Here is a 26025-nt window from a genome sequence, read left to right on the forward strand (position 1 = left end):
GGGTCATCCCAGTGCACCAGCCCCAAGGATCCTGTATCAAACCTGGACTGGTGATTCATTTCTTATATGATATTATACATGTTTCCATGCCATTCCTCCAAATCATCCCACCCTCTCCCTCTCCCACAGAGTCCAAAAGACTGTTCTATACATCTGTGTCTCTTTTGCTGTCTCGCATACAGGGTTATCGTTACCGTCTTTCTAAATTCCATATATATGTGTTAGTATACTGTATTGGTGTTTTCCTTTCTGGCTTACTTCACTCTGTATAATAGGCTCCAGTTTCATCCACCTCATTAAAACTGGTTCAAATGTATTCTTTTAATGGCTGAGTAATATTCCATTGTGTATATGTACCACAGCTTTCTTATCTATTCATCTGCCGATGGACATCTAGGTTGCTTCCATGTCCTGACTATTATAAACAGTGCTGTGATGAACATTGGGGTACACGTGTCTCTTTCAATTCTGGTTTTCTCAGTGTGTATGCCCAGCAGTGGGATTGCTGGGTCATAAGGTAGTTCTATTTTCAGTTTTTTAAGGAATCTCCACACTGTTCTCCATAGTGGCTGTACTAGTTTGCATTCCCACCAACAGTGTAAGAGGGTTCCCTTTTCTCTACACCCTCTCCAGCATTTATTGCTTGTAGACTTTTGGGTCACAGCCATTCTGACTGGCGTGAAATGGTACCTCATTGTGGTTTTGATTTGCATTTCTCTGATAATGAGTGATGTTGAGCATCTTTTCATGTGTTTGTTAGCCATCTGTATGTCTTCTTTGGAGAAATGTCTGTTTAGTTCTTTGGCCCATTTTTTTATTGGGTCGTTTATTTTTCTGGAATTGAGCTGCAGGAGTTGCTTATATATTTTTGAGATTAGTTCTTTGTCAGTTGCTTCATTTGCTATTATTTTCTCCCATTCTGAAGGCTGTCTTTTCACCTTGCTTATAGTTTCCTCTGTTGTGCAGAAGCTTTTAATTTTAATTAGGTCCCATTTGTTTATTTTTGCTTTTATTTCCAATATTCAATTATTTATTTTAAATACAGCAGTGTGTACATCTCAAACCCAAACTCACTAACTATCCCTTCTCCCCACTCTTCCCGGTGGTACAATTTTTAAACCTGAGATAACACCATTCTTCAAAGTTTAGGAATGGGTTGCAAGTGTCTTTGGTGCCATTTTACCAGAATATTTTGCTCTCTATTCATATGTTCAACTGTGTGCGTGCTTGACATGTTCATCTTCCATCTTTTAAAATAAATGTCTTTTGTGATACTCTAAAACCCCAACATCTAAATAGAGGTTATTCAACAAAAATTAATTTAGAGGTTAAAATTTTATGTAAAATTACACAAAATCCATTTTCGTTTGTTAAAAATCACCTCCTACCTTATTGGGCCTTCTTGTGTGATTCATATGCTTAAAGGTCATGTGGAGTTAATACCCTAACTCTGGTTGGATTACAGACATTTACTGATCTGACACAGGACCCTCATAATCACTGTATCTGACTCAAAATCCAGCTGTAAAGCCTGGGTCCTTCAGCCACGACTTTCGGAATGGATGCAGTTGTTTGGACACGCAGGTCTGCGTCCCGATGCCAATCAATAAAAATGCTGAAGATAGAAGCGTCTCCTCCATTCTTCAGCTGGTTTCCTAAATGAATTAAAGCCTAGCTGAATAGAATTCCCTCTGTTCACAAAATACAATTTTTCACAAGCAGAGAATCCTGGATAATTTTAGCTATAGCTCCTTAAAATTCTTCCTGTTACTAGGGTGTTTCACAAAAGATTGTTTAATTCATACAACCTTGATGAAGAAAGAGAAAGAGATGAAGAAAGAGATGTAGAAAGAGAAAAGTAAGACTCTCATTCCATATGCTGTAAGAAAATGCAGAAGAGGGCCTTTTTGTGGAGCATAAATGTTACTAGGGATTTGTAAGACATGTTTTAAGGAACCTAAAACATTTCTCACTGATTCATCTCTGTTGAGTTCTTAACCCTTGTGGTGGGCTTTGTATCTAAGGGCTTTTTTTTTTTTTCTATTTTTCAAAATGAAATGGTTTTAATACTCTTTATTTAAAAAAATCTTACTTTTTCATTGAGAAAAATTAGCAATATACAAAATAGAAAGCCCCAAAGTAATAATCACATAAAAAAACTCATCATACTAAAGTTTTTCTATTACTATACACTTGATATTATCAAGAAAAAGTTAGATCATACCATATGGTTTTGTACTATGCTATTTCATTTCATGGGCCTTCCTGGTAGCTTAGATGGTAAAGAATCTGCCTGCAATGCAGGAGGTCTGGGAAGATTCCATGAAGAAGGGAATGGCTGCCCACTCCGATATTCTTGCCTGGAGAATTCCATGGACAGAGGAGCCTACCAGTTTCCTCTGTCCGAGGGGTTACAAAGAGTAACACAGCTGAGTGAATAACACTTTTCACTGAATAATATCAATTCAATAACTCTAACTTATCAATTAATATAGAACTACATCACCATTTTTACTAGATGTATAGATTTTTATAGAGCTTGTTTAGGATTTATTGTTACAAATACTGTCATAAGCAGTCTTGTACATACATCTTTTTATATTTGTCTGATTAGTTTTAAACCAATTTATTAAATGTTGAATAAATACAAGAGCATTTATAAAATACTAAGAATAAATATAAAACATTGCCTTTTTTATATTGTTTCTATGCTTTGTTTCTTTTCTTCTTCCTCCTTTTTGAGCTTTTGCTGAATATGAATTTTTCTCTTTGTGTTTTCCCCCTTGGCTAGTTTGGAAGTCATGTACTGTGCTTCTGTTCTTTTTCTGATTACCCTAGAAATTTTAACATTAATTTTTAATTGAACCTAAAACGAACTTCTTTACCCTCTTCTCAATTAAATTCATAGGAAACTTTAACTACATTACTCCTCTCCTGGCATGTCAGCATTTTAATTTTATCTTCTTTCTTTTCTAACACCACAGTGAAACATATAATTGTTGTTTTATACCATAATGTTTACCCATGCATGGACTCATTCTTTTCTACATCTCAAATCTTCCGTCAGAATAATTATCTTCCTTTCTGAAATATACACTTTATAATGTCTTTCACTGAGAGTCTGTTGATTGTAAACTTTTTTTTCCCAGCAAATGTCTTATTTTGCCCTTCTTTTTTGAAAAAATAGCTTTATGGAGTTATAGTTTTCCTGTCATAAATTCATTCATGTTAAGTGGACAGTTCTCTAATTTCAGAATATTTCCATTACCCCCAAAGAATTCATGAGCCCATTTGTAGTCAACTCACACTCCCGCCCCTAGCCTCAGAGCACCACTAATCTACTTTCTATTTCTATAGATTGGCCTTTTCTGGACATTTCCTATATCTTGAAATCATATACTGTGTGTCTTTTGTGTATGGATTCTTTCATTTAGCATAATGTTTTTAAAGTTCATCCACATTTTAGCATGTATCAGTGCTTCATTGCTTTTGATTGTCAAATAATATTCCAATATATATATATTAATATAATGGGCCTCCCAGGTGGCACTAGCGGTAAAGAACCTTGTGCCAGTACAGGAGACTTAAGAGACACGGATTTCATCCCTAGGTCGGGAAGATCCCCTGGAGAAGGGCATGGCAACCCACTCCAGTATTCTTGCCTAGAGAATTCCATGGACAGAGAAGCCTGGCAGGCTACAGTCCAGAAGGTCGCAAAGAGTCAGACACGGCTGAAGCGACGTAGCACTCACATATGAATATATCACATTTTGTTTGTCCATTCAACAATTAATGGGCATGTGGGTAGTTTCCGCTTTTTGATGATTATGAATAATACTGGTAGAACATTCACAGGCAAGTCTTTGTGTGGACAAGTCTTTTCATTTCTCTTGAATGTAGAGACAACTAGGAATGTAATTTCTCAGACAACTAGGAATGTAATTATTGGGTCAGATAGTTAATCTATCCCTAACGTTTTAGGAAACTGCCAACTTATTTTCCAAAGAATCTGCACCAATTTACAATACCCTCCAGTGATGTATGAGGGCTTAAGTTTCTCCACATTGTTGTCAGCATTTGTTATTATCTGGATTTTTTTTTTATTATAATCATTCTTTTAAATGTGAAGTGGTATCTCATTGTGATTTTCATTTGTATTTTCCTAGCAAATAATGAGGTTGAACATCTTTTTATGTGTAACTGGCTGTCAGTTCAACTGCTCCATTTGCTGAAATGTCTGTTCAAATCTTTAGCCTTGCCCTCATTCATGAAAGATAATTGTGTATGGGATACAATTCTGTATTTGCAGTTAATCCTAGCACATAGAATTTACTGTTCTTTCCTTCTGGCTTTCACTGGTGCTATTGAGGAATCAGTTGCCAGTGTGATTGTCATTTCCTTCTATATAATTTCTTTTTCTCTCTGACTGCTTTTAAGATATTGTCTTTGTTTTTAATGTTCAACAATTCAATGGTGATATGTCTCAGTTCAATTCAGTTGCTCAGCCGTGTCTGACTCTTTGCAACCCTGTGGACTGCATCACACCAGGCTTCCCTGTCCATCACCAACTCCCAAAGTTTGCTCAAACTCATGTCCATCGAGTTGGTGATGCTATCCAACCATCTCTTCTCTGCTATCCCCTTCTCCACCTGCTTTCAATCTTTTCCAGTGTCAGGGTCTTTTCCAATGAGTCAGTTTTTCGCATCAGTTGGCCAAAATATTGGAGCTTCAGCTTTAGCATCAGTCCTTCCAATGAATATTCGGGACTGATCTCCTCTAGGATTGACTGGTTTGATCTCCTTGCAGTCCAAGGGACTCTCAAGAATCTTCTCCAACTCTACAGTTCAAAAAGATCAATTCTTTGATGCTCAGCTTTCTTTATGGTTCAAGTCTTACATTCATACATGACTACTGAAAAAAAATATAGCTTTGACAGGATGGACCTTTCTCGACAAAGTGATACCTCTGCTTTTTAATATGCAGAGACATATTAAAGAGAGACATATGACCAATGTCTAGATTGGTCATAGCTTTTCTTCCAAGGAGCAAGCATCGTTTAATTTCATGACTGCAGTCACCATTTGCAGTGATTTTGGAGCCCAAGAAAATAAAGTCTGCCACTATTTCCATTGTTTCCCCACCTATTTGCCATGTAGTGATGGGACTGGATGCCATGATCTTCGTTTTTTGAATGTTGAGTTTTAAACCAGTGTCTTCACTCTCCTCTTTCACTTTCATCAAGAGGCTCTTTAGTTCCTCTTCACTTTCTGCCATTAGGGTGCTGTCATCTGCATATCTGAGGTTATTGATATTTCTCCCTGCAATCTTGATTCCAGTCTATGCTTCATCCAGCCTGGTATTTTGCATGATGTACTCTGCCTATAAGTTAAATAAGCAGGGTGACAATATACAGCCTTGACATACCCATTTCCCAATTTGGAACCAATCCATTGTTCCATGTCCAGTTCTAACTGTTGCTTCTTGAACTCCATACTGATTTCTCAGTAGGCAGGTAGGGTGGCCTGGTATTCCCATCTTTGAAGAACTTTCCATAGTTTGTTGTGATTCACACAATCAAAAGCTTTGCAATAGTCAATAAAGCAGAAGTAGATGTTTTTCTGGAATTCCCTTGCTCTCTAAAATCCAATGGATGTTGGCAATTTGATCTCTGCCTTTTCTAAATCCAACTTGAACATCTGAAAGTTCTCAGTTCCTGTGCTGTTGAACCCTAGCTTGGAGAATTTTGAACATTACTTTGCTAGCGTGTGAGATGAGTGCAGTTGTGCAATAGTTTGAACATTCTTTGGCATTGCCTTTCTTTGGATTCAAATAAAAACTGACCTTTCCCAGTCCTGTGGACACTGCTGAGTTTTTCAAATTTTCTGGCATATTGAGTGCAGCAATATAACAGCATCATCTTTTAGGATTTGAAATAGCTCAGCTGGAATTCCATCACCTCCACTAGCTTTGTTCATAGTGATGCTTCCTAAGGCCCATTCGACTTCACATTTCAGGATGTCTGGCTCTAGGTGAGTGACCACACTATTGTGGTTATCTGGATCATTAAGATCTTTTTAATATAGTTCTTCTGTGTATTCTTGACATCTCTTCTTAATATCTTCTGCTTCTGTTAGGTCCATACCGTTTCTGTCCTTTATTGTGCCCATCTTTGCATGAAATGTTCTCTTGTTATCTCTAATTTTGTTGAAGAGATTGCTAGTCTCTCCCATTCTATTGTTTTCCTCTATTTCTTTGCATAGGTCACTGAGGAAGGCTTTCTTATCTCTCCTTACTATTCTTTGAAACTCTTCATTCAGATGGATATATCTTTCCTTTTCTCCTTTGCCTTTTGCTTCTCTTCTTTCCTCAGCTATTTGTAAGGCCTCCTCAGACAACCATTTTGCCTTGCTGCATTTCTTTTTCTTGGGGATGATTTTGATCACTGCCTCCTGTACAATGTCATGAACTTCCGTCCATAGTTCTTCAGGCACTCTGTTTATCAGATCTAATCCCTTGAATCTATTTGTCACTTCCACTGTATAATCATAAGGGATTTGATTTAGGTCATACCTTAATGGTCAAGTGGTTTTCCCTACTTTCTTCAATTTAAGTCTGAATTTGGCAATAAGGAGTTCATGATCTGAGCCACAGTCAGCTCCCAGTCTTGTTTTTGCTGACTGTATAAAGCTTCTCCATCTTTAGCTGCGAAGAATATAATCAATGTGATTTTGGTGTCGACCATGTGTAGATTTTGGTGTAGATTTCGGTGATGTCCATGTGTAGAGTTGTCTCTTGTGTTGTTGGAGGAGGGTGTTTGCTATGACCAGTGCATTCTCTTGGCAAAACTCTATTAGCCTTTGCCCTGATTCATTTTGTACTCCAAGGCCAACTTGCCTGTTACTCCAGTTATCTCTTGACCTTCTACTTTTGCATTCCAGTCCCCTATGATGAAAAGGACATCTTTTTTGGGTGTTAGTTCTAGAAGGTCTTGTAGGTCTTCACAGAACTGTTCAACTTCAGCTTCTTCTGCATTAGTGGTTGGGACATAGACTTGGATTACTGTGATACTGAATGGTTTGCTTTGGAAACAAACAGAGATCATTCTGTCGTTTTTGAGATTGCACCCAAGTATTGCATTTCAGACTCTTTTGTTGACTATGAGGGCTACTCCATTTCTTCTAAGGGATTCCTACCCACAGTAGTAGATATAATGGTCATCTGAATTAAATTCACCCATTCCTAGTCCATTTTAGTTCACTGATTCCTAAAATGTCGATGTTCACTCTTGCTATCTCCTGTTTGACCACTTCTAATTTACTTTGATTCATGGACCTAACATTCCAGGTTCCTATGCAATATTGTTCTTTACAGCGTCAGACTTTACTTCCATCACCAGTCACATCCACAACTGGGCGTTTGTTTGTTTGTTTGCTTTGGCTCTGTCTCTTCATTCTTTCTGGAGTTATTTCTCCACTCTTCTCAGGGAGCATATTGGGCACCTACTGACCTGTGGAGTTCATCTTTCAGTGTCATATCTTTTTGCCTTTTTATACCATTCATGCAGTTCTCAAGGCGTTCCCTTCTTCAGTGGACCATGTTTTGTCAGAACTCTCCAGCATGACCCGTCTGTCTTGGGTGGCATTGTTCATGGTTTCATTGAGTTAGATAAGGCTGTGATCCACGTGATCAACCTGGCCAGTTTTCTGTGACTGTGGTTTTCCTCTGTCTGCCCCCTGATGGATAAGGATAAGAGGCTTGTGGAATCTTCCTGATGGGAAGGACTGGCTCTGGGGGAATCTGGGTCTTATTCTGATGGTAAATCTTTAATCTAATTTTGTGTTGATGGGTGGGGCTGTGTTCCCTCCCTGTTGTTATGGTGACCTCCTTCAAAAGGACTTATGCCAGCACTGTTTCTACAGTGCCCCTGACCCCACAACAGGTCACTGTCAATCCACACCTGCACCAGAGACTCCTGGACACTCACAGACAGGTCTGGCTCAGTCTCTTGGGGGGTCACTACTCCTTTTCCTTGGGTCCTGGTGGGCACAAGGTTTTGTTAGTGCCCTCCAAGAGTTTGTTTCCCGACTCCTGTGGAAGTTCTGTAATCAAATCCCACTGGCCTCCAAAGTCAATTTCCCTGGGGTTTCTCAGTCCCTTTGCTGGATCCCCAGGTTGGGAACTCTGTTGTGGGTCCTAGAACTTTAGTAACAGTGCAAAAACTTCTTTGGTATAATTGTTCTCCAGTTTTTGGGTCATCTCCTCGGTGGCTCTATGGTGGGGCTAATGGCAACCTCCTCCAAGAGGACTTACACCATCCACCGTGCCACCCAGGCCTGCTGCAGCTAGAGGCCCTGTCCCCGCGGCAGGCCACTGCTGACCTGTGACTGCACAGGAGATACTCAAACACTCAAAGGCAGGGCTGGCTCAGTCTCTGCGGGGTCTCTGGGTCCTGGTGCACACAAGGTTTTATTTGAGCCCTCTGAGAGTCGCTGGTGGGTGTGGGATTTGATTCTAAATGTGATTTCACCCCTCCTGCCATCTTGTTGGGGCTTCGCCTTTGCCCTTGGACATGGGGTATATTTTTTGGTGGGATCCAACATTCTGCTCTCAGTGGTTGTTCAGCAGTGAGTTGAAATTTTGGAGTTCTCTCAGGAGAAGATGAGAGCACATCCTTCTATTCCACCATCTTTGTGCTATGTTGATGTATCTACACGTGAGTTTCTATTTACTTGTTTGTTTTTCCTATTTAGGATGCACTGAGTTTCCTGAACTTGAGGATTCAAATCTTTCATCAATTCTCAGTCATTATTTCTTCAGTTATTATCTCTTTCTAATTCTCCTTCTATCTTTCTCAAACTTTTCTAGAAGTATGTTAAAATGTACTACTTTAGCCTATATGCCTCTTAACTTTATAGTTCCCATTTATTTCCCCCTCTGCAGATTCCAGATAATGTCTTGAGATCTGTTTTGCTGTTTTCTAATTATTTATTTGGCTACATCTAATCTTCTGTTTAAGCCATCATTAACTGTTACTGGGTAGAGACTTCCCCCAAAGATGTCCACATCCTAATCCTTAAAAGCTGTAAATATGTTACCTAATGTGACAAGTATGACTTTATAGATGCTATTAAGGTTAAGGACCTTGAGATGGGGATGTTAGCCTAAATTATCCAGGTGGGTCCAATTTAATCACATAAGCTTTTGTGGCAGAAGAGTTGAGTCAGAGAGATGAAATTGTACAAGCAAGAAAGATTCAAAGAGAACGACTCAACTGGCCATTTCTGACTTTTAAGGTGTAGGAAGGAGGCCATGAACAAAGAAATATAGATGGACCCTAGAAGCTAGGAAGAGTCCTTATAGCTGATGTGGAATTAGGGACAATGGTCCTACAACTGCAAAAAAAGTGAATTCTGTCAAAAACTCAAATGAGCAAGGAAATGGATCTTTCCCAATAGCCAACAGAAAGGAACCCAGTCTGCTCACCTTAATTTTAGCCCAGTGAGACCCGTATCAGACCTATTAACTATAGAACCATGAAATAATACATTTGTATTGTTTTTAGATCACTTATTTTATGATAATTTGTTGCAGGAGCAATAGAATAAACTAATGCAAGCTTTAATTTTCAAGTTCTATTTGGCTCTTTTTCAAAATCCTGTTCATACTTGTTTCCTGTATCATACTTTTATTTTCAATCATGTTTTTTGTTTTCCAATACAATAAAAACATTTTATAATGTGCATCTGAAAATTCACTATCTGAGATCTTTGCAGGTGTGGTTCTACTTCCTTTTGATTAGTTGGCTCTTTCTCACAATGCCTGTTTCTTTACAAGATTTTTAACTTCTGGCTGTGAGCTCATGTTTATTGGAAATTAACTGTTGGATTCTTTGAGACTTGATTCGAAGGCATATTGTTCCGGAAAAGATTTCTGTTTTCATCTCCCCGGTACCACCTGAGGTTTCCTGAGACCATCTTAAAATAAATTTTTGGCATGAGGTTTTTCAAATCACACAAGTAATATGAATGAATGTTATAATTAATTAAGAATTTTTAGGAAAGATTTTTTTCCCACTAAGCTTGACCAGTTTACCTACCATCCCCTTCTGATAGGCAGATTATTTCTAGTTAACCCTAACACTGAGTGATTAGCCCTGTGAAGTCCCAAATTTATGTAGGAGTTTCCTATTAGGCTTTCTTCCTTGGGCATAGGGCTTACCTCTTTTCTCACTGCACCAACCCAACAGACACTTGAGAACACCAGGGTTTAGTTGATGCCCGCAGGGTAAAATTTGGCTTATGTTTCTTGATTCCAGCTTTCATTCTATATTTCCTTTGATCCTGAGGATTTCTTAGTTTCTTGCCAGTTCAGTAATGTTTTTCATGTCTTATCCAGCATTTTTAGCTATTTTCGTTGAAGTTGTTCAGGGTGAGAGTTGTACTATACTGTCAGAAATTAAAATGTCTGGTTCTCTCTTGAGGATGAATTCTTATATGTAGACTTGATGGGTTAAAAGATATGCACATTAAAAATTTTTATACCTATAGCCATATTACAAGGTTTATTTCAGGAAATATAACAGAAAAACAAATCACTAATCTTAAGCATTTGTTGGATTCCTATTAAATTTGCCTCTAACCTCTTTCGTAAGGAAATGTAAATGTGGTTTGCATCTGGACAAGAGACAAAATTTACAAGCAAAACAAAACAGTAACTCAAAACAGTTTAATTGTGAGACGTTTATAGATGGTAAATTAGGAGTTCAAGAAAGACAGAAAAATTTAAATCTGGTCCTGCCACACCCCTGCTGAGGAAGTCTTCTGTGGTTGCCTGTTGCCTTTAGGATAATGTCAGATTCTTCAAACAGCCCACATGACCATGCATGGTCTGGTCCTTGCCTTATATGCATCCTTACCTCTCCTTCTAGCTCCAGTCTCACTGGACTTGTCTCTGTTACTCAAATGCAGGGAAGTCCTTCTCACCTCCAGGCCCTACCTCTTATCTGAATGTCCTCTCTTGCCTCCCACTTCCACCCTATTTTTGTCTGGCTGACCTGCTTATTCTTCAGGTTTCGACTTACCTATGACCTTTTTTATTTTATTTATTTATTTTTCTCCAGTTTCTTTTTTAAAATTATTTTATTTTATTATTATTATTTTTTTTTTAGCTTTACAATATTGTATTGGTTTTGCCATACATCAACATGAAAGTCTAGGTTCGATGCAGGATACAGGATGCTTGGGGCTGGTGCACTGGGATGACCTTTTTTAAAATAAGGCAATTTTACATTACATATATTTATTTATTTATTTATTTATTTTTGGCTGCGTTGGGTCTTAGATCCTTCACTGAAGCAGGCTCTTCATTATAGTGCAAGGACGTCTCTCTAGTTGTGTTGTGCGGGCTCCAGAGTGCGTGGGCTCGGTAGTTGTGGCACTCAAGGACTTAGTTGCCCAGCAGTATGTGGGATCTTAGTTCCCGGACTAGGGATCAAACCCGCGTCCCCTGCATTGCAAGGTGAATTCTTAACCACTGAACCGTCAGGGAATTCCCTACATGACATTTTAAGAGAGAACTTCCCTGATCTTTTGGTATAAATTGCTATACACACATACACACACACACCACATCTGTGTGTTTAGACTGCTGGTCGACTCAGCAACCTTGGGACAAAAAATAAGTTTGTGCACCTCAGAGCATCTGGTCAGTCCCCCCAAAAGGAACTAGAGAGTGAGAATGAGACAGACAGAAGCTATATGATCTTAAACCATCATGTTCTTTTTCTGCACAGCACTTATTATGATAGTATTGACTGATGTCCCCCTTCTCTCCTAGAGAAAAAGAACTGTTCACCACCATCTCCTAATACCTAACTCATTGCCGGGTACACAGTAAATCTTTATTGAATATATGAATTTTAAGGATAAGTAGTTGCATTTAGACAAGTGCTGCCTATATATCACTTTGGGAACCATAAAACAAGTGGGAAAGTGAGAAGACAAAACAGAAAAGACCCAAGAAATTTAATAATTTATAATTCAGAGAAGAATTATGAGCAGTGCTCTTCATGCTAAAAAATTGCTGTATAATGGAGGATGCTTAGGACCAGTCCATAAACAGGGGAGAATAAAAGGAGGTGGGCTTCTTGTTCAGCTTGAGGGGTTTAGGTTAGTACAAGCAAGGCTGGCTAGCACTGCTTTGGCTTATTAAAGGCATTCATGGAATCTTTTTCCCTGAAGATAAAGAACTTTTATTTCTGTGATGTTCTTGATGTCCTAATAGGAAGAAGTAGAGCAGATCTCAAGTTTTTTCATTCCCATAGATCGATGGTAAAGTTTCCTTTTTTTTTTTTCCTTTTTTTGGGCTGGATTTGACTTAAGTGATTCATCATTTTGTTTTAGCGTTGATAATTATCTCGGAAGGTGCATTTTCCTGCTGCATTCTGAACAGTTCAGTTCTTTTTGTCAGTTACCAGAGTAACACTGCTTCTGCTGTGCTTGAAACAATTACCAACATTCAGCCCAAAGAGAGTGGAGGCGGCGTGGGAGAGACTCGGGAAGCCATTGTTTACAGGTTATCTGAAGACATGCTGAGCAAGCTGCCTCCTGATTACATTCCCCATGAGGTAAGCTGTCCTTTCCCCCGGCGCGCAGGGCTGTCATTGGGTTCCACAAGGCTGAGCACAGTCCTCGGACAGTACATTTCAGTAGCTTCCTCTCCCTGCTCAATCCTTTTTCACTTTTTGGTTTTCTCTTGCTTACCCTTGCTCAAGCCTCTTGCAAAATTACAATCTGTACTTTTCTTTTCTGTTTCATTTTCCTTCTCAATTGCCTCTGCTGTACCCTTTGCCCATCTTTGGGTTCCTCTGTCTTTGGGTTTTTTAACCCTCTGGATTGAGACTCTCCCTGTCTGTCTTACCCAAGCCTGCTTTGTCCCATTATTTAAATTGAGCCCTTGCTTCTCTCTCTTGCCCTCCGTACGTCTTATTCTCCTTGTCCTTTCAGCCAGGTAATAGGAAAGCAAGCCATTTATATGAATTCACTCTCCAGTTTGGATGGCAATAATTTTCTACTTCTTGAATCTCGCAGATGTTTGCATGTTAATCAACATTGCTTTTCCTCAAAACAATTTTTTTAATCTCAAGACCACTTTACAAAATGATCAAGGACCCCAAATAGCTCTTACTTTTATGATTATGTGTGTGAGTGCTCAGTCATATCCGACTCTCTGTGACCCCAAAGACTGTGGCCCGCCAGGCTCCTCTGTTCATGGGATTCTCCAGGTAAGAGTATTGGAATGGGTTGACATTTCTTTCTCCAGGGGATCTTCCCAAACCAGGGATCAAACCCGTGTCTCTTGCATTGCAGGCAGATTCTTTACTGCCTGAACCATCGGGGAAGCCTATATATGGATCATAATGACTGATATTTAATATATTATAAATGTAAACTAAAATTAAAAAAATATTAATTTATTGTGAAATGACATTAATAAACCCATCACATGGTAGCATAACAGTTATATTTTTAAAATAAATGTATTTCCAAAACAAAACCATTCAAAGAGAAAGCGGGGGTTTTGTACATCTCTTTAATATCTGGTTTACTAGAAGACAGATAGACCCTTGTATCTGCTGGTACATCCTGTCTGCTGTGACACCACAGGTCAGGTCATGCAGCCTCTAGACACTCCTCAGTGAAGGCAAGTAAAAAGCCAAATGATGTGTTAGAATTACTATGAAAAAAAAATTAACTTCATGGACCTCCTAAAAGGAACTCAGGAGCTTTAGGGGTCCCAGACCACACTTTGAGAACTGCTGATCTTAATAAATTTTTAATTGTGGTAAAATTTCTGGGCAGTCTGAAAGTCCTGTAAGACATCCTCCTTCTTCAAGCAAGAAGACAGGCCATCCAGGGCCTCCTCTTTCCTGTTCTCAGTCTCCACCCCTCACTACTGATGGCGAGCTTCATGTGAATCCAACACTGGGCTGAGGCAATTTTAGCTTTCCAACCAAAAAGTGAAAGGCTGATGCCCTCATGGAGGTATTTCTCTGGTCCTGTGTCTTCCCTGTCCGGCATCCCTGAGTCTGGGAGATGTGGCTGCCTGGGATACAGCCCTCCCACCTGCAGTCAGTGCCCCCAGAAATAAAAAACATTTTCTTGCCTCTTAAAACAATTTTTGCTTCTGATGTGTAGATGGATACCAAGAATTTGGCTAAGATACTGAAATCAGTGACTTCACATAGAGATGTTTATAGTCAGGGAAGAAAAATGTTTTTAAGTGGATAAGTATTGTAAGTCCATACTTGGTGTGGTCCATTGTGAACGATCAGAAGACAGATGAGGCAAAACACCTGTCTTCAAAGATTTTTATTTCTTTAAATATAAATTTATTTACTTTAATTGGAGGCTGATTACTTTACAATATTGTACTGGTTTTGCCATACATTGACATGAATCAGCCACGGGTGTACATGTGTTCCCCATCTTGAACCCCCTTCCCACCTCCCTCTGGCATGTGAAAGTGAGATAAAATGCACTCTCTGTGACTAGATTGCAGATTTGTATTACCAGAGGAGAGTTTCAAGACCTTGGGATAATTTGAGCTGCTTGGGGTTAGTTGGGACTACTTCACCAAGATCTCTGTTCTGTCATCACCCCAGCAGAATCTGAGTGGGAGGGGTATCCCTAAATGTATTATCAGATGGGAGGGAGTTTGTACTAAGAGACATCTAAAGCAGCCTCCTCTTCCAGGATTACTTACTTTTTAGTGTCCTTTTACAGAAGAGATGTGTTCTTAAAAATGTGGCTGTAAGGTACATTTAGTTAATTGAAACATAATTGCAGTATTGACTTAAAAACATATTACTGTAGAAAAGACTAACTGGTTTCAGAAACATGAAAATTCTATGTAAGAGTACAGCAAATATTTTACTTATTAATAAAAAGAAAAATTTAAGCTGAAACAATAATGATACTGAAAGTAAAACCAGTTCTGATTTTAGATTTTCTAGAATCTAAGTTTTAAGACACATTAAGCACGTGTCTGTAAGTGTCGGGCAAGGTGATTTGTTGGGGCTGTTAGCATATCAGAGTTACCGGGGCTATCAATTTCATAGTGAAGCCAACACCTGGGCTTGATTTCTCACTTGTGTTGGTTGCAAAAGTGTTTCCATAATTTCCCTTTTCCTTAAAATGTTAATTTCCTCAATGCAGTCATGATCTAAGCAGGATGATATATAAGCTATTTAGCCGCTAGAGGCTGAAGGGCTCAAGACGAGAACAGAAGAGCAATGGAGCCTGCAAAATCGTAAGTTCTGGAACCAGGAATTTAGGTGACTACCTGAAGGTTGGTGTGTCAGACTGGGTTAGAGACCTCCACTGGCACGTTTAGGGGGCTTCCCAGGTGGCTCAGTGGTAAAGAAGCTGCCTGCCAAGGCAGTAGACCCAGAAGACCTGGGTTTGATCCCTGGATCAGGAAGATCCCCTGGAGGAGAAAATGGCAACCCACTACAGTTTTCTTGCTTGGAAAGTCCCATGGACAGAGGATCCTGGTGGGTTACAGTCCATGGGGTCACAGAGAGTTGGACACAGCTGAGCAACTGAGCTTGCACGCTGGCATATGTAACCAGGATTTCAAGATCACTTGCTCAACCTGTGCAGGTAGTCCCATCCAGGTGTTCAGTTTCACATCACTGTTTCCCTCTTGTCCCTCACACACCAGAAGTGGCCCAGCTGCAGTTAAACAGAGATGGCCGCTGCTGAGTAGGAAACATGGGCACCATGCCAGAAAACCTGTTCTGTAACATGCGGAGGGAGGGTGGTCCAGATAAGCCTAGAGCACATCTGTCTCTAGTCTCCCATGAGGGAAACTCCTCCTCTTCAAGAGGAGCAAGTGGGCATCCAAGAATGCTGCAGTTCCCTGGCTTTCTGGTGACTCTGCGGACTGGGGCCTCATTCCCAGTTTCCCTCCTACTCCATGTATCTATCCTCACCCCTCCTGTTCTGGCATTTCTTTGATTGTGGCCCACAGAAAGTTCAGCTCTCTCGAGAGTTCTTGCCAGTATTCATAGTCAGTCTTTTCTGGGGCATATGTCACTGAATTGAAATGTGTATATGTATTGGCCTATTTCCCAATAATTGTTATATTTTATTGTTCCTGTGACCAGATGCTTTATTATTGATCTCTTCAAAATAACCAATAAATTATATACCAGAAGGAAAAAATGACAGGTGCTTTATGGCCCTTCCACAAAATCAAATATTTTCATTGATTAGATTGTGAAAGGCTCTCTTTAGTCACCCTGGCCAGAGCAACAACAGTCAGGATACTGCAGCCAATCATATTTATTGGTAACTGTTCTGTAAAGATTTTGGCTGTATTCACTTTCTGTGACATTTCTAATAATGGTTCTACAAGCACTGTGAGAAAAAGTATTCCAGACTATATTCTTACAAAGGTTAAATTGCAAAAGAATATTTAACTGACACTTTAGTACTTAATCATTTGAAAGGGGAAAAAAAGTAAAATTTTATTTCAGCTTTTCAAAGTACTTTTCCAATTATCAACTAAGTACGATCAGTACGAAATAAAAATCATTTTAGTTGGACAGGAGTTTTTGAAGCCCAGAAAATGGGAAATTTAATGGCGAATTTGGTTCTGCAAGAGATATTTTAGAGTTCACTTGGGCTTGTAGAGATACATCCAGAGGAAAAAGAGACTAGAGAGAGGAGGAATCCTTGGAAAAGAACGGGCAGATAATTTTTTTTTTCATCTCCATTATTGTATGCTTTGTGTTAGGTGAAAGCTCGTTTGATGAAGATGGGGCATCTTAATTCAATGAACATATTTCTCAGACAAGAAATTGACAGAATGCAAAAAGTCATTTCAATACTTCGCAGTAGCCTGAGTGATCTAAAATTGGCCATTGAAGGCACGATCATTATGAGTGAGGTGAGCTGTGACCATCTCAGTAGCCGTTTCCCTCTTTTGTTGAATTTTCTTTTTCTCAGATTTTAACTACGTCTTTTTTCCAGAACTTGAGAGATGCTCTGGACAACATGTACGATGCCCGTATACCCCAGATCTGGAAAAGAGTGTCCTGGGACTCATCCACTCTGGGCTTCTGGTTTACTGAACTTTTGGAAAGAAATGCTCAGTTTTCTACCTGGATATTTGAAGGGAGGCCCAATGTGTTCTGGATGACTGGTTTCTTCAATCCTCAAGGTAGGTGTTCATAGGACTTGGACGTCGTGAGTGGTTGTATAGTAGCGCTGTGTGATAAATGTATGTTACACAGAACGGTATAGGGGTGCGGCTTGCTGCGTGCTGGGATTGTGCTTTTGGAGGTGTAGACCAACAGATGAACCTTCTGTATTTGTTTTACGAATTCAGTCTGAAATTCTGGCTGCTGTATTGCTTCCACAATATAGGGGCAAAATTCCATTTTTCTTCTCACCCACTTAAGCAAGCAAGTCGGTGGTTAGAACAATGTGAAATACTGAAAAGGTTTTGTTCAAACATTAGTTTTTAAATGTTTGTCAAAGTGACAAAAATGAAGCACCAGAATATGCAAAGGAAAGTGTTCCTAAGGTTCAGAAAATTAGACTGATTTTTAAAATGACCGTGTGGCAGAAGTTTTATTCAGTGCACTTCTAGAGTCTGTCCCTGCTTGCTTGTATTTTTTTCCCCTCTCCTGAAAAAGTGCTTTGTGATCCCACTGCATATATTCCCTCATTATAGAAATATTTACTGAATAAGTTTCAGACTAGATCTCATAGAGTTCATAAAAGTTCAGAAATGCAACAATTTTTTTTCTTGCTATGACATGGATAGTTTTTTCAAGTAACTCTTGGCAAGAATGAAGAGACACTGGGTTCCTTACAGTCCAGCATCTTATAGGCCCATTAGTAATACAATTTGTGAAGTATTCACACTTGCAAATTTAGGATGCACTATCCTTACTCCATAGCAACTTGGCAGACACTCACATCATTACTCTCAGCAGTATAGTTGAATCTCATAAAATAATATTAAATGAAGGAAGTCAAGCAGGACACATTATAATGTATGTACACCATATTCTTTGTGATGTATGTATATTGTATGATTCCATTTATGCAAGGAACCAAAATAAGTAAAATAGATCCAAGGTCTTAAAAGTCAGAATAGTGGTTACCCTTGTGGGAAAGGGCAGTGATTGCCAAAGGGCACAAGGAGGTTCAAGGGATCTGGGAATGTTCTACTTCTTGATCTGGATATTGGTTTCAGGGCTATATTCCCTTGGTGAAAATTTATCAAGCTTTATATTTGTGAGTTGTGCATTTTTCTTTGTATAAATAATACTTAATAAATAGACATTTATTTGTTCTCTGTGTACATGCATTCATTCAGTTCATAAATTTTCAAGTGCTTTAACATTTTCTAAGTTTAAAACATTGATCATGATGGTTTTTAGGAACTTAGCAAATTATACTGGGTTGGCCAAAAAGTTTATTCAGGTTTTTCTGTACCATCTTATCAAAAAACCCAAACGAAATTTTTGGCCAACCCAATACATGGCACATTATTATGTCAATAGACTTTAGATTTGTGAAGAACAGCCCCAAAATTTCACTGATCTGTTTTTCTCCCAGAATTCCCATTGAATTTTGCGAGGAAAAAATTTTTATTGTGGTTCTGATTCTTGTCTCTACTTATGAGTCTCTTTCCTCCATACCAGCCCTCAGTTTCAGTAAGCTGTCACCAGGCTATTCCCAGCTTGGGAGCTTATAGAAATAACATTTAACTTGATTAGGATTGTTCAACCATCTTTCATTTGCCAGCCTATCCACTAGGTGCTTTCAATAGAGAGAGATTTGAGACCCGGTTCCTGCCCCAAAGGCACCCATAATCTGGTCGGTAGGACATAAACATGAGCAATTTTAACAGAATGTGGTAAATGCTCCACCCATGTAGAACCAAGTGCCGCACAGGCAGAGAGGACAGAGAGGTACCTTCCCCCGAGGCCGGGCTTGAGAAGAGCTGCACCGGGGCTGGTGAGTGGAGTTGGCAGAGGCAGAGGCTGGAGATCAGAGCATCCCGGACAGAGACCTGAGCAGACAAGGCCTGTCCAGGGAGAGACCAGTGTGGCCTGAGCTCAGGAAGCAGGAGCAGGGGTGTCGGGGGGTGAGGACTTTGGGGGGTGTTTGGGCGGCATCATAAAGGCAATAGGAAGTCACCAAAAATGAGGTGAAGGCAGAGAGTAGACTGAAAGGAGGATATCCACAGCAATGAGACTCTTACCAGGTCCAAGGGAGACAGCCCGAGACCTTGACCAGGTGCAGAGGAGGAGGCAGATCTGATGGGGTGATTCAATGGGGATCTTTGAGAGAGTGGGAGGTAGCAGTGGCTGAGGCTGAAGGCCAAACACAAGACCGGGAGCCTTGGGAGAAGGGCCACTTGGGAGGATGAGCAGGGAGCCCTGGACTCGTCAGCTTGTGCAGGAGGGACATCCAGCTGGGCAGGTGTGCCAGCAGACTTCAAATCAGTGATTAGGAAAAAAAAAGGTGAGATTGTTAAGTGTGTTTTTAACATTTAGAAGCCAAGGGAGTGGGGTTGATTTGTCCGTGGCTTTCCCACAGCACAGTCTCTTTGAGCAATTGCTTTTTTCCATTAGAATCGTGACTTTCAATAGCAAAGTATTAATATAAACTAATATTTGTTACTATTTATTAAGAAGTATTACAAACCAGAGCAACATTTAAAGAAATATAAATACAAATCAGTTTTCTTATTTGCCTTGTTAATAACGTTGATCCTTTCCATTTTTTTTTCTTCATTTCTGTTTTTAAACTGAACTTGGACTCCTTCTCTCATGGCTCTCCATGTCTCTGAAAGTCTTGCACTTATTCAAACATCCTACAGCCTTGCTTTCTGTTTGTAGCATAGAAGAGTGGAAGTCAGATTGCCCTACCTACCAATCACTTCTCTGCTTCCTTTGCCTTTTCTTGACATGGGAGACAAATCACTTGCAGTTCTATCTTACCTGGCCAAATCAGAGAGGTTGCAGCAACCCCATGCATGTTCACAGGCAGCGTGCAAGCAGATAAAGTCTTCTCCAGGTGGAAGCTTCTCTGGCCACTATCTGACCTTGGCATTGATTTCTCGACATAGTGTAACTCGTGGGTTTTATATCATCTAACCCAGTCCCCTTCCATGAAATAATGTTTTGGCCCAAAAGATTTAAGTAAATTACTTTTCAATGACTATTTTTTTTAAGATTTTTCTTTTGATGTGGAACATTTTGAAAGTCTTTGCTGAATTTTTTATGCAATATTGCTTCCATTTCATGTATTGGCTTTTTGGTTGAAAGGCATGTGAGATCATAACTCCTGGACCAGGGATCAAACAAACACACCCCGCATTGAAAGGCGAAGTCTTAGCCACTGGACCACCAGGGAAGTCTCTAAGTAAATTATTTAAAGAAACCATGATTTGATAAAACACAATGCTGTTTGCTAAGATGCCGTAATTTTTTCAGAAATATATATAGTCAAAATCACCTAGATTGTAGACTACTTGAAAATGTTTCTTTCACCTATGACCATTTGTTTTGTGTTCTTGTAATGTTACCTGGCATCTGATACTGTCTGATGTGTGTTTCCCATTATGCCCCTGGTGAGCGCCCTTGGGCCTAAATGATGCTGCAGGGACAGATGACGGGCCTCATTTGCCACCCTCTCCCTGCCCCAGTCTGTGTCTGATCTCACCCTGTTTGTAGCACTGTTTTGTCATTGTGTGGTGGTCTGATATTTTGTCCTATTGAAGAGGCTGTCAGCCAGCCACCCTGGAACTAATCTCGTGTGTTCAGCCCCCTTCACAATAATTTCTGTAGCAACTGATGAGCTCAATCAGGTGGCAATTAGATTTGATTATTGACGTGGTCAAGCTCTCTGTGCCCATGACCCTGTGACATTTGTTCAATGGCCCAGCTTTGGGCATAGTGTGGAACTGCCTCTCAGTGGATAACTCAGGCTCAGGAGAACCTTTGTGCTCCACTGCGGCTTCCCAGCAGTAACTGGCGCACATACACACACATATCGTTTAAGACTGTGCTGCTCAGTGTTCTTGAAGGATTGTGTGGTCTCTTGTTCCCACAGGTGTACCTTTTCAGAGCATCATGTACACATGACTTAGATTCTGATTTGTGTGTGTCTGTGTCGTAGATAGGGATGTGTTTAAACTCAGAGATTATGAGCGGACATGCGCTTGACTTCAAGCCAAGGAAATTGCCTGCCTTCCAGAACCTTTTAGTTGATAGCCTCGCTTTGCCATTCAGTTTGGTGTGACTCACAGGTGCTGCAAATGAAAGGGAGGCAGAGGCTGGACGTGCTCTCACACAGAGGCGTGAGACCCTGCACTGTCATTATTTTCCAAATGTTGAACTCAATCTGGAGCGTGATGCCATTTGGATGCCAAACTGCTCTAGCTTTTCTGTTTTGTTCTTTAGGGTCTTGACAAGCCACACCAGGTCTGTTGTAGCAGATATCAGCAGCAATTTAGTATCCACTACTACAAATCAAGATTTTCAGTTAGAAGGGAGTCTACTGAAGCAAGGAGATGGACAATTTTTGTCCTGTTATCTTTTGTTCCTGTAAAAATCACCTATAACCTCTTGCCTGTGTATTTGTTCTTTTTTTTAAAAAAAAAACCATTTATTTATTTTTGCTTGTGCTGGGTCTTTGTTGCTGCATGTGGGCTTTCTCTAGTCGTGGTGAATGGGGGCTACTTCTCATTGTGGTGCACAGCTTGTCACTGTGGTGGCCTCTCTCGTTGCAGGGGACAGGCTTGTCACTGTGGTGGCCTCTCTTGTTGCAGGGGACAGGCTTGTCACTGCAGTGGCCTCTCTCATTGCAGGGGACAGGCTTGTCACTGCGGTGGCCTCTCTTGTTGCAGGGGACAGGCTTGTCACTGCGGTGGCCTCTCTCGTTGCAGGGGACAGGCTTGTCACTGCGGTGGCCTCTCTCATTGCAGGGGACAGGCTTGTCACTGCGGTGGCCTCTCTCATTGCAGGGCACAGGCTTGTCACTGCGATGGCCTCTCTCGTTGCAGGGAACAGGCTTGTCACTGCGGTGGCCTCTCTCATTGCAGAGGACAGGCTTGTCACTGCGGTGGCCTCTCTCGTTGCAGGGCACAAGCTGCAGGCGCTCGGGCTTCAGCACTTGCAGCACACAGGCTTTAGTCGCTGTGGTCCATGGGCTTTAGCTGCCCACAGCCCGTGGAATCTTCCTGGACCAGGGACCAAGCCTGTGCCCCTGTGTTGGCAGGTGGACTCCGATCCACTGTCCAGGGAAGTCCTGTGTATTTGTTTTTAAGGCAACATTGGCAGCTGCCAGCAATTTCTGGATGCTTATCTTGAAGATAGTCATAAAAGCTTGATGTTTGTTGGGCAGATGAGTACAGCAGGGTTATTAATAGAACTTTAGGATTGGAAGGGACTGGGGATTTTTTTCTAATCTTATAACAATCCCAAGTGTGCCCCAGAGCTGCCCCTAACATCTGAGGAAGTCTGGGTGAAGGGTTGCCAGGGTTCCAGACCTCAGTCTGGGTGATAGCGCTCACTGCCCTGACCCTAAATCCCAGGACCAGAGGACTGCAGCCGCCTTAGAAGGACCTCCGAGTGAATGGGAGCCCATCCTTGGAGGACTGTGGCCGCCTTAGAAGCACCTCCGAGTGAATGGGAGCCCATCCTTGGAGGACTGTGGCCGCCTTAGAAGCACCTCCGAGTGAATGGGAGCCCATCCTTCTCGCCCTTGCGGGGCAGGGGCTTGATGCCCTGGCTTCAGCCTCAGCCACAGCCCTCGTGGTCTCTGCCCATGGCCACCGTCCTCACCCTCCTTAGTTCCTTGTCGTTTGGCTGGCTTCATCACCACACGGAAACTGCTCTCTCCAAGGCCACCAGGGCTGGATCCCCCTGCTAGCTTCATTTCACACCTTGGCTTCCATCCACCACCTACCTCGCTTCTCCTCCTACCTCTCAGAGGGCGGCTTCTCAGCCCACTTTGTGGGCTCTTCTCAGGCAAGTTCTGCTCTTGGCCCTGGTCCCTTCACTGATGACCTCAGTCCTTCTCGCAGATGCAATTGTTTCTCTCTACTTATGACCGACTCATCAAAAGTCCCAGGCTTAGCTTCTGATTCTTACTTCCAACTGTCTCCGTGAACTATTCCATCCTCTGGAAACCTCACCAGGACTACCAGCTATCCATCTCCCCCCTAAACCATCCTCACCAGGATTCTGCTCCGTTTGCTTGTACATGCCCACCCTCCAGATCACCCTGACTCTTGTAAATAGCCCCTCACATCCTAACAGCTTGAAAGAGGGAAACCAGGAATGCATAGTGTGGTGGAAGATGGGGTGTATGGGAAGGAGTAACAGACGCTGCCAGAGGTCAAGTAAGGTAGGGCCCCAGATGGCCAGATAGCCTTATCAACCAGGAGACTGCGGGCGAGAGAAGTCTCAGTGGAGTGGGTGGGGAGGTGGAGGAGTCAGATTTCAGGGTGAGTGAGAGGCCAGAAAACGGGGAGACAGAGAGTGAGGGTGGAGAGCATGGAAAATTCCCTCGAGAAATTGGACTTGGAAGAGAAGAAGGGAGTTGGAGGAGCAGTTGTAAGAAGAAAATATTTTTTTCCTTCTTTTAATGGTAGGACAAGCTTGAGCCTATTCAAATACTGGTGAGAAGAAGCCAGGAGAGAGAGAGAGAAAACAAAGATACCGCAAAGGGGACGAAAGAAGCAGGAGTGGTCCCCCAAGTGGAGGGATGCACTCCAGGTGGGAGGAGGGATACCCCACCTGCTGTAACAAGGTGACAAGGAAGGAATGAGCGTCGATGCCAATGAGTTTGCTGGTATGGCGGCAAGAAGTTAAGAGAAGTTCCATCCATCTGATGCTTTCTATTTTTCCCTGTGAGGAGGCAAAGTAATCTCAGGAGCAGGGTGTTAGAGGAGAGATTTAAGAAGAGTAGCAGAAGTTCGAGAAAGGGCTAAGGAGGAAAGGATTGCTAGATGGCTTTGACAATCCCATCAAGGCTAGCGGTGGCTAAACCATGGTGGCAACTGTGTGCTCGTCTCAGTTTGCTCAGCAGCCTGGAATGGGTTTAAGAAGAAGCTCACCTGGATTTGTTTAGCAGTGGAGTTCTGCTGGTGAGTGATGAAAAAGATGGGTCTGCTCTAAATAGGGGAAGAAGTGAGGAAAAGGGGGTGGAGTTGAGGACCAGGTCTTTGGAACTGAGAGGTCAAGATGCTGAGTGGGATTCTGAAGAGACCCAGAAGGCAGAAGGAGGCTCTGTGAATGGGGACCAGTGGGCACTGGGCAGGGACAGTGAGGGGAGGGGCGTGTGGACAGAGGGTGATTGTCCAAGCAGCAGAGATTCTCATCCAGGGTGGAGGGGCAGTTGGGGAGGACAGGGTCTTTAGGGTTGAGCCAGCCTCCAGGAAGGGAAAGTAGAGAGAATGTTCTGTGCAGACATGGAACACATGGGAGAGTCTGTTAACCACAGACCCACTCCAGCGGGAACAGCGTAAAGGTTGGGGAGGGAGCAGAGAGGTGTAAGGTTGGGTGAAGGGAGAGGAGGCATGGAGTAGCAGAGAAAGGGCAGGCAAGGTACAGCAGTTACAAAATTACATTTTGGCATGTGAGACCAAGCGGGGTTAGCAGATCCCAAACTGGCCAAGAGAATTAGCCCCAGTGCTCCAGCTTATACTCCGTGTCCTGGATTAACAGCATTTCAGAAAATACATGCATGTCAGGGGACTCTGAGAAGACTCAGCTTGCATTACTGACAGCCTTCTTCATATTTTGCTTGTATCATAGGGCATGTCTCTTTCCACTTGCCAAATTTGTTCTGCAAACAAATATGCGTCTGTGATCTCTTATTGGCTTGTCACACAGATATTTTTTACAGAGCAGAGGTTCTCAATCCTGCCCGCAGAGTAGAATCACATGGGGAGGTTTTAATACATGCTAATCCCTGGGGCCCAAACCAGTGACTTCAGAACCTCTAGGGATGAGTTCATTAGAGTCTATATAATCAGTCTTAAAATATCTTTGGGTCATTCTAAGATGTGAGGAACCTGGGCCTTAGTCCATTGCTACTCAGTATGTGGGCCAGCAGCCAGCAGCAGCAACATCACCTGGGAGCTTGCTAGAAATGAAGATCTTCAGGACCTAATCTCAACCTCCCTACTGAATCAGAACAGCATTTTAATAAGCGATCTTTCCCTTGGTGTTAACTGTGAACTTTGAGAAACCCTGCCTTAAAACAGTACTGAAGCCTGGTCCCACTTCTAGAGATTCTGATTTAACTTATCTGGGCTATGACCAGGGAATTGGAAATTTCAAAGTCTTCCCAGATATTTCAAATTTTCAGCCAAGATTAAGATCCCTACCTTACAGCAGTGAACAAAGCATCAGGAAAGGTGCCTGAGGCATTTTTATTCAACTGGGTTAATCATCGTCATCTTTGCTTAATGATTTCTGACCTTTTATTTAACTTACCAATGAACTGCATTCGCTTCTCATTTTGGGGAAAAAACTGCCTGTCATAATCTTATGGCAGGAACATCATTTCTGCTCATCTTTCAAAATGCTCATGGGAGGCTTAGTAACAGACAAGACAGGAAATACTGAACAACCAAAGGCTCATTACCTAAGGACTGGTTCATTTATTAAAGGAAAGAAAGCGTTGCCTATAGGATCATCATTACAGAATACCAACCAACTCCTTGTGAAATAGAGAAGAACCTTCATGATGGTGCTTATTTCACACACTAGCAAGGTTATGCTCAAAATTCTTCAAGCTAGGCTTCAGCAGTATGTGAACCAAGAACTTCCAGATGTACAAGCTGGGTTTAGAAAAAGCAGAGGACCCAGAGATCAAATTACCAACATTCATAGAGAAAGCAAGAGAATTTCAGAAAAATATCTACTTCTGTTTCCTTGGTTATGCTAAAGCCTTTGACTGTGTAGATCACAACAAACTGTGGAAA

General features: G+C 41.5%; 1 protein-coding gene across 1 annotated transcript in view; it reads left to right on the forward strand.

Moving 5' to 3' along the window:
* The window catches only part of DNAH8 (dynein axonemal heavy chain 8), a 335116-nt gene that overhangs the window by 301516 nt on the left and 7575 nt on the right, over positions 1-26025 (forward strand). The window contains exons 89-91 of the mRNA XM_069564262.1: positions 12469-12625; positions 16801-16953; positions 17037-17226. Of these exons, the coding sequence (XP_069420363.1) occupies positions 12469-12625; positions 16801-16953; positions 17037-17226 (500 nt within the window). The remainder of the gene's footprint in view (positions 1-12468; positions 12626-16800; positions 16954-17036; positions 17227-26025) is intronic.

Source organism: Ovis canadensis, chromosome 20, assembly GCF_042477335.2.
Source record: "Ovis canadensis isolate MfBH-ARS-UI-01 breed Bighorn chromosome 20, ARS-UI_OviCan_v2, whole genome shotgun sequence".
In the NCBI taxonomy this organism is placed as follows: domain Eukaryota; kingdom Metazoa; phylum Chordata; class Mammalia; order Artiodactyla; family Bovidae; genus Ovis; species Ovis canadensis.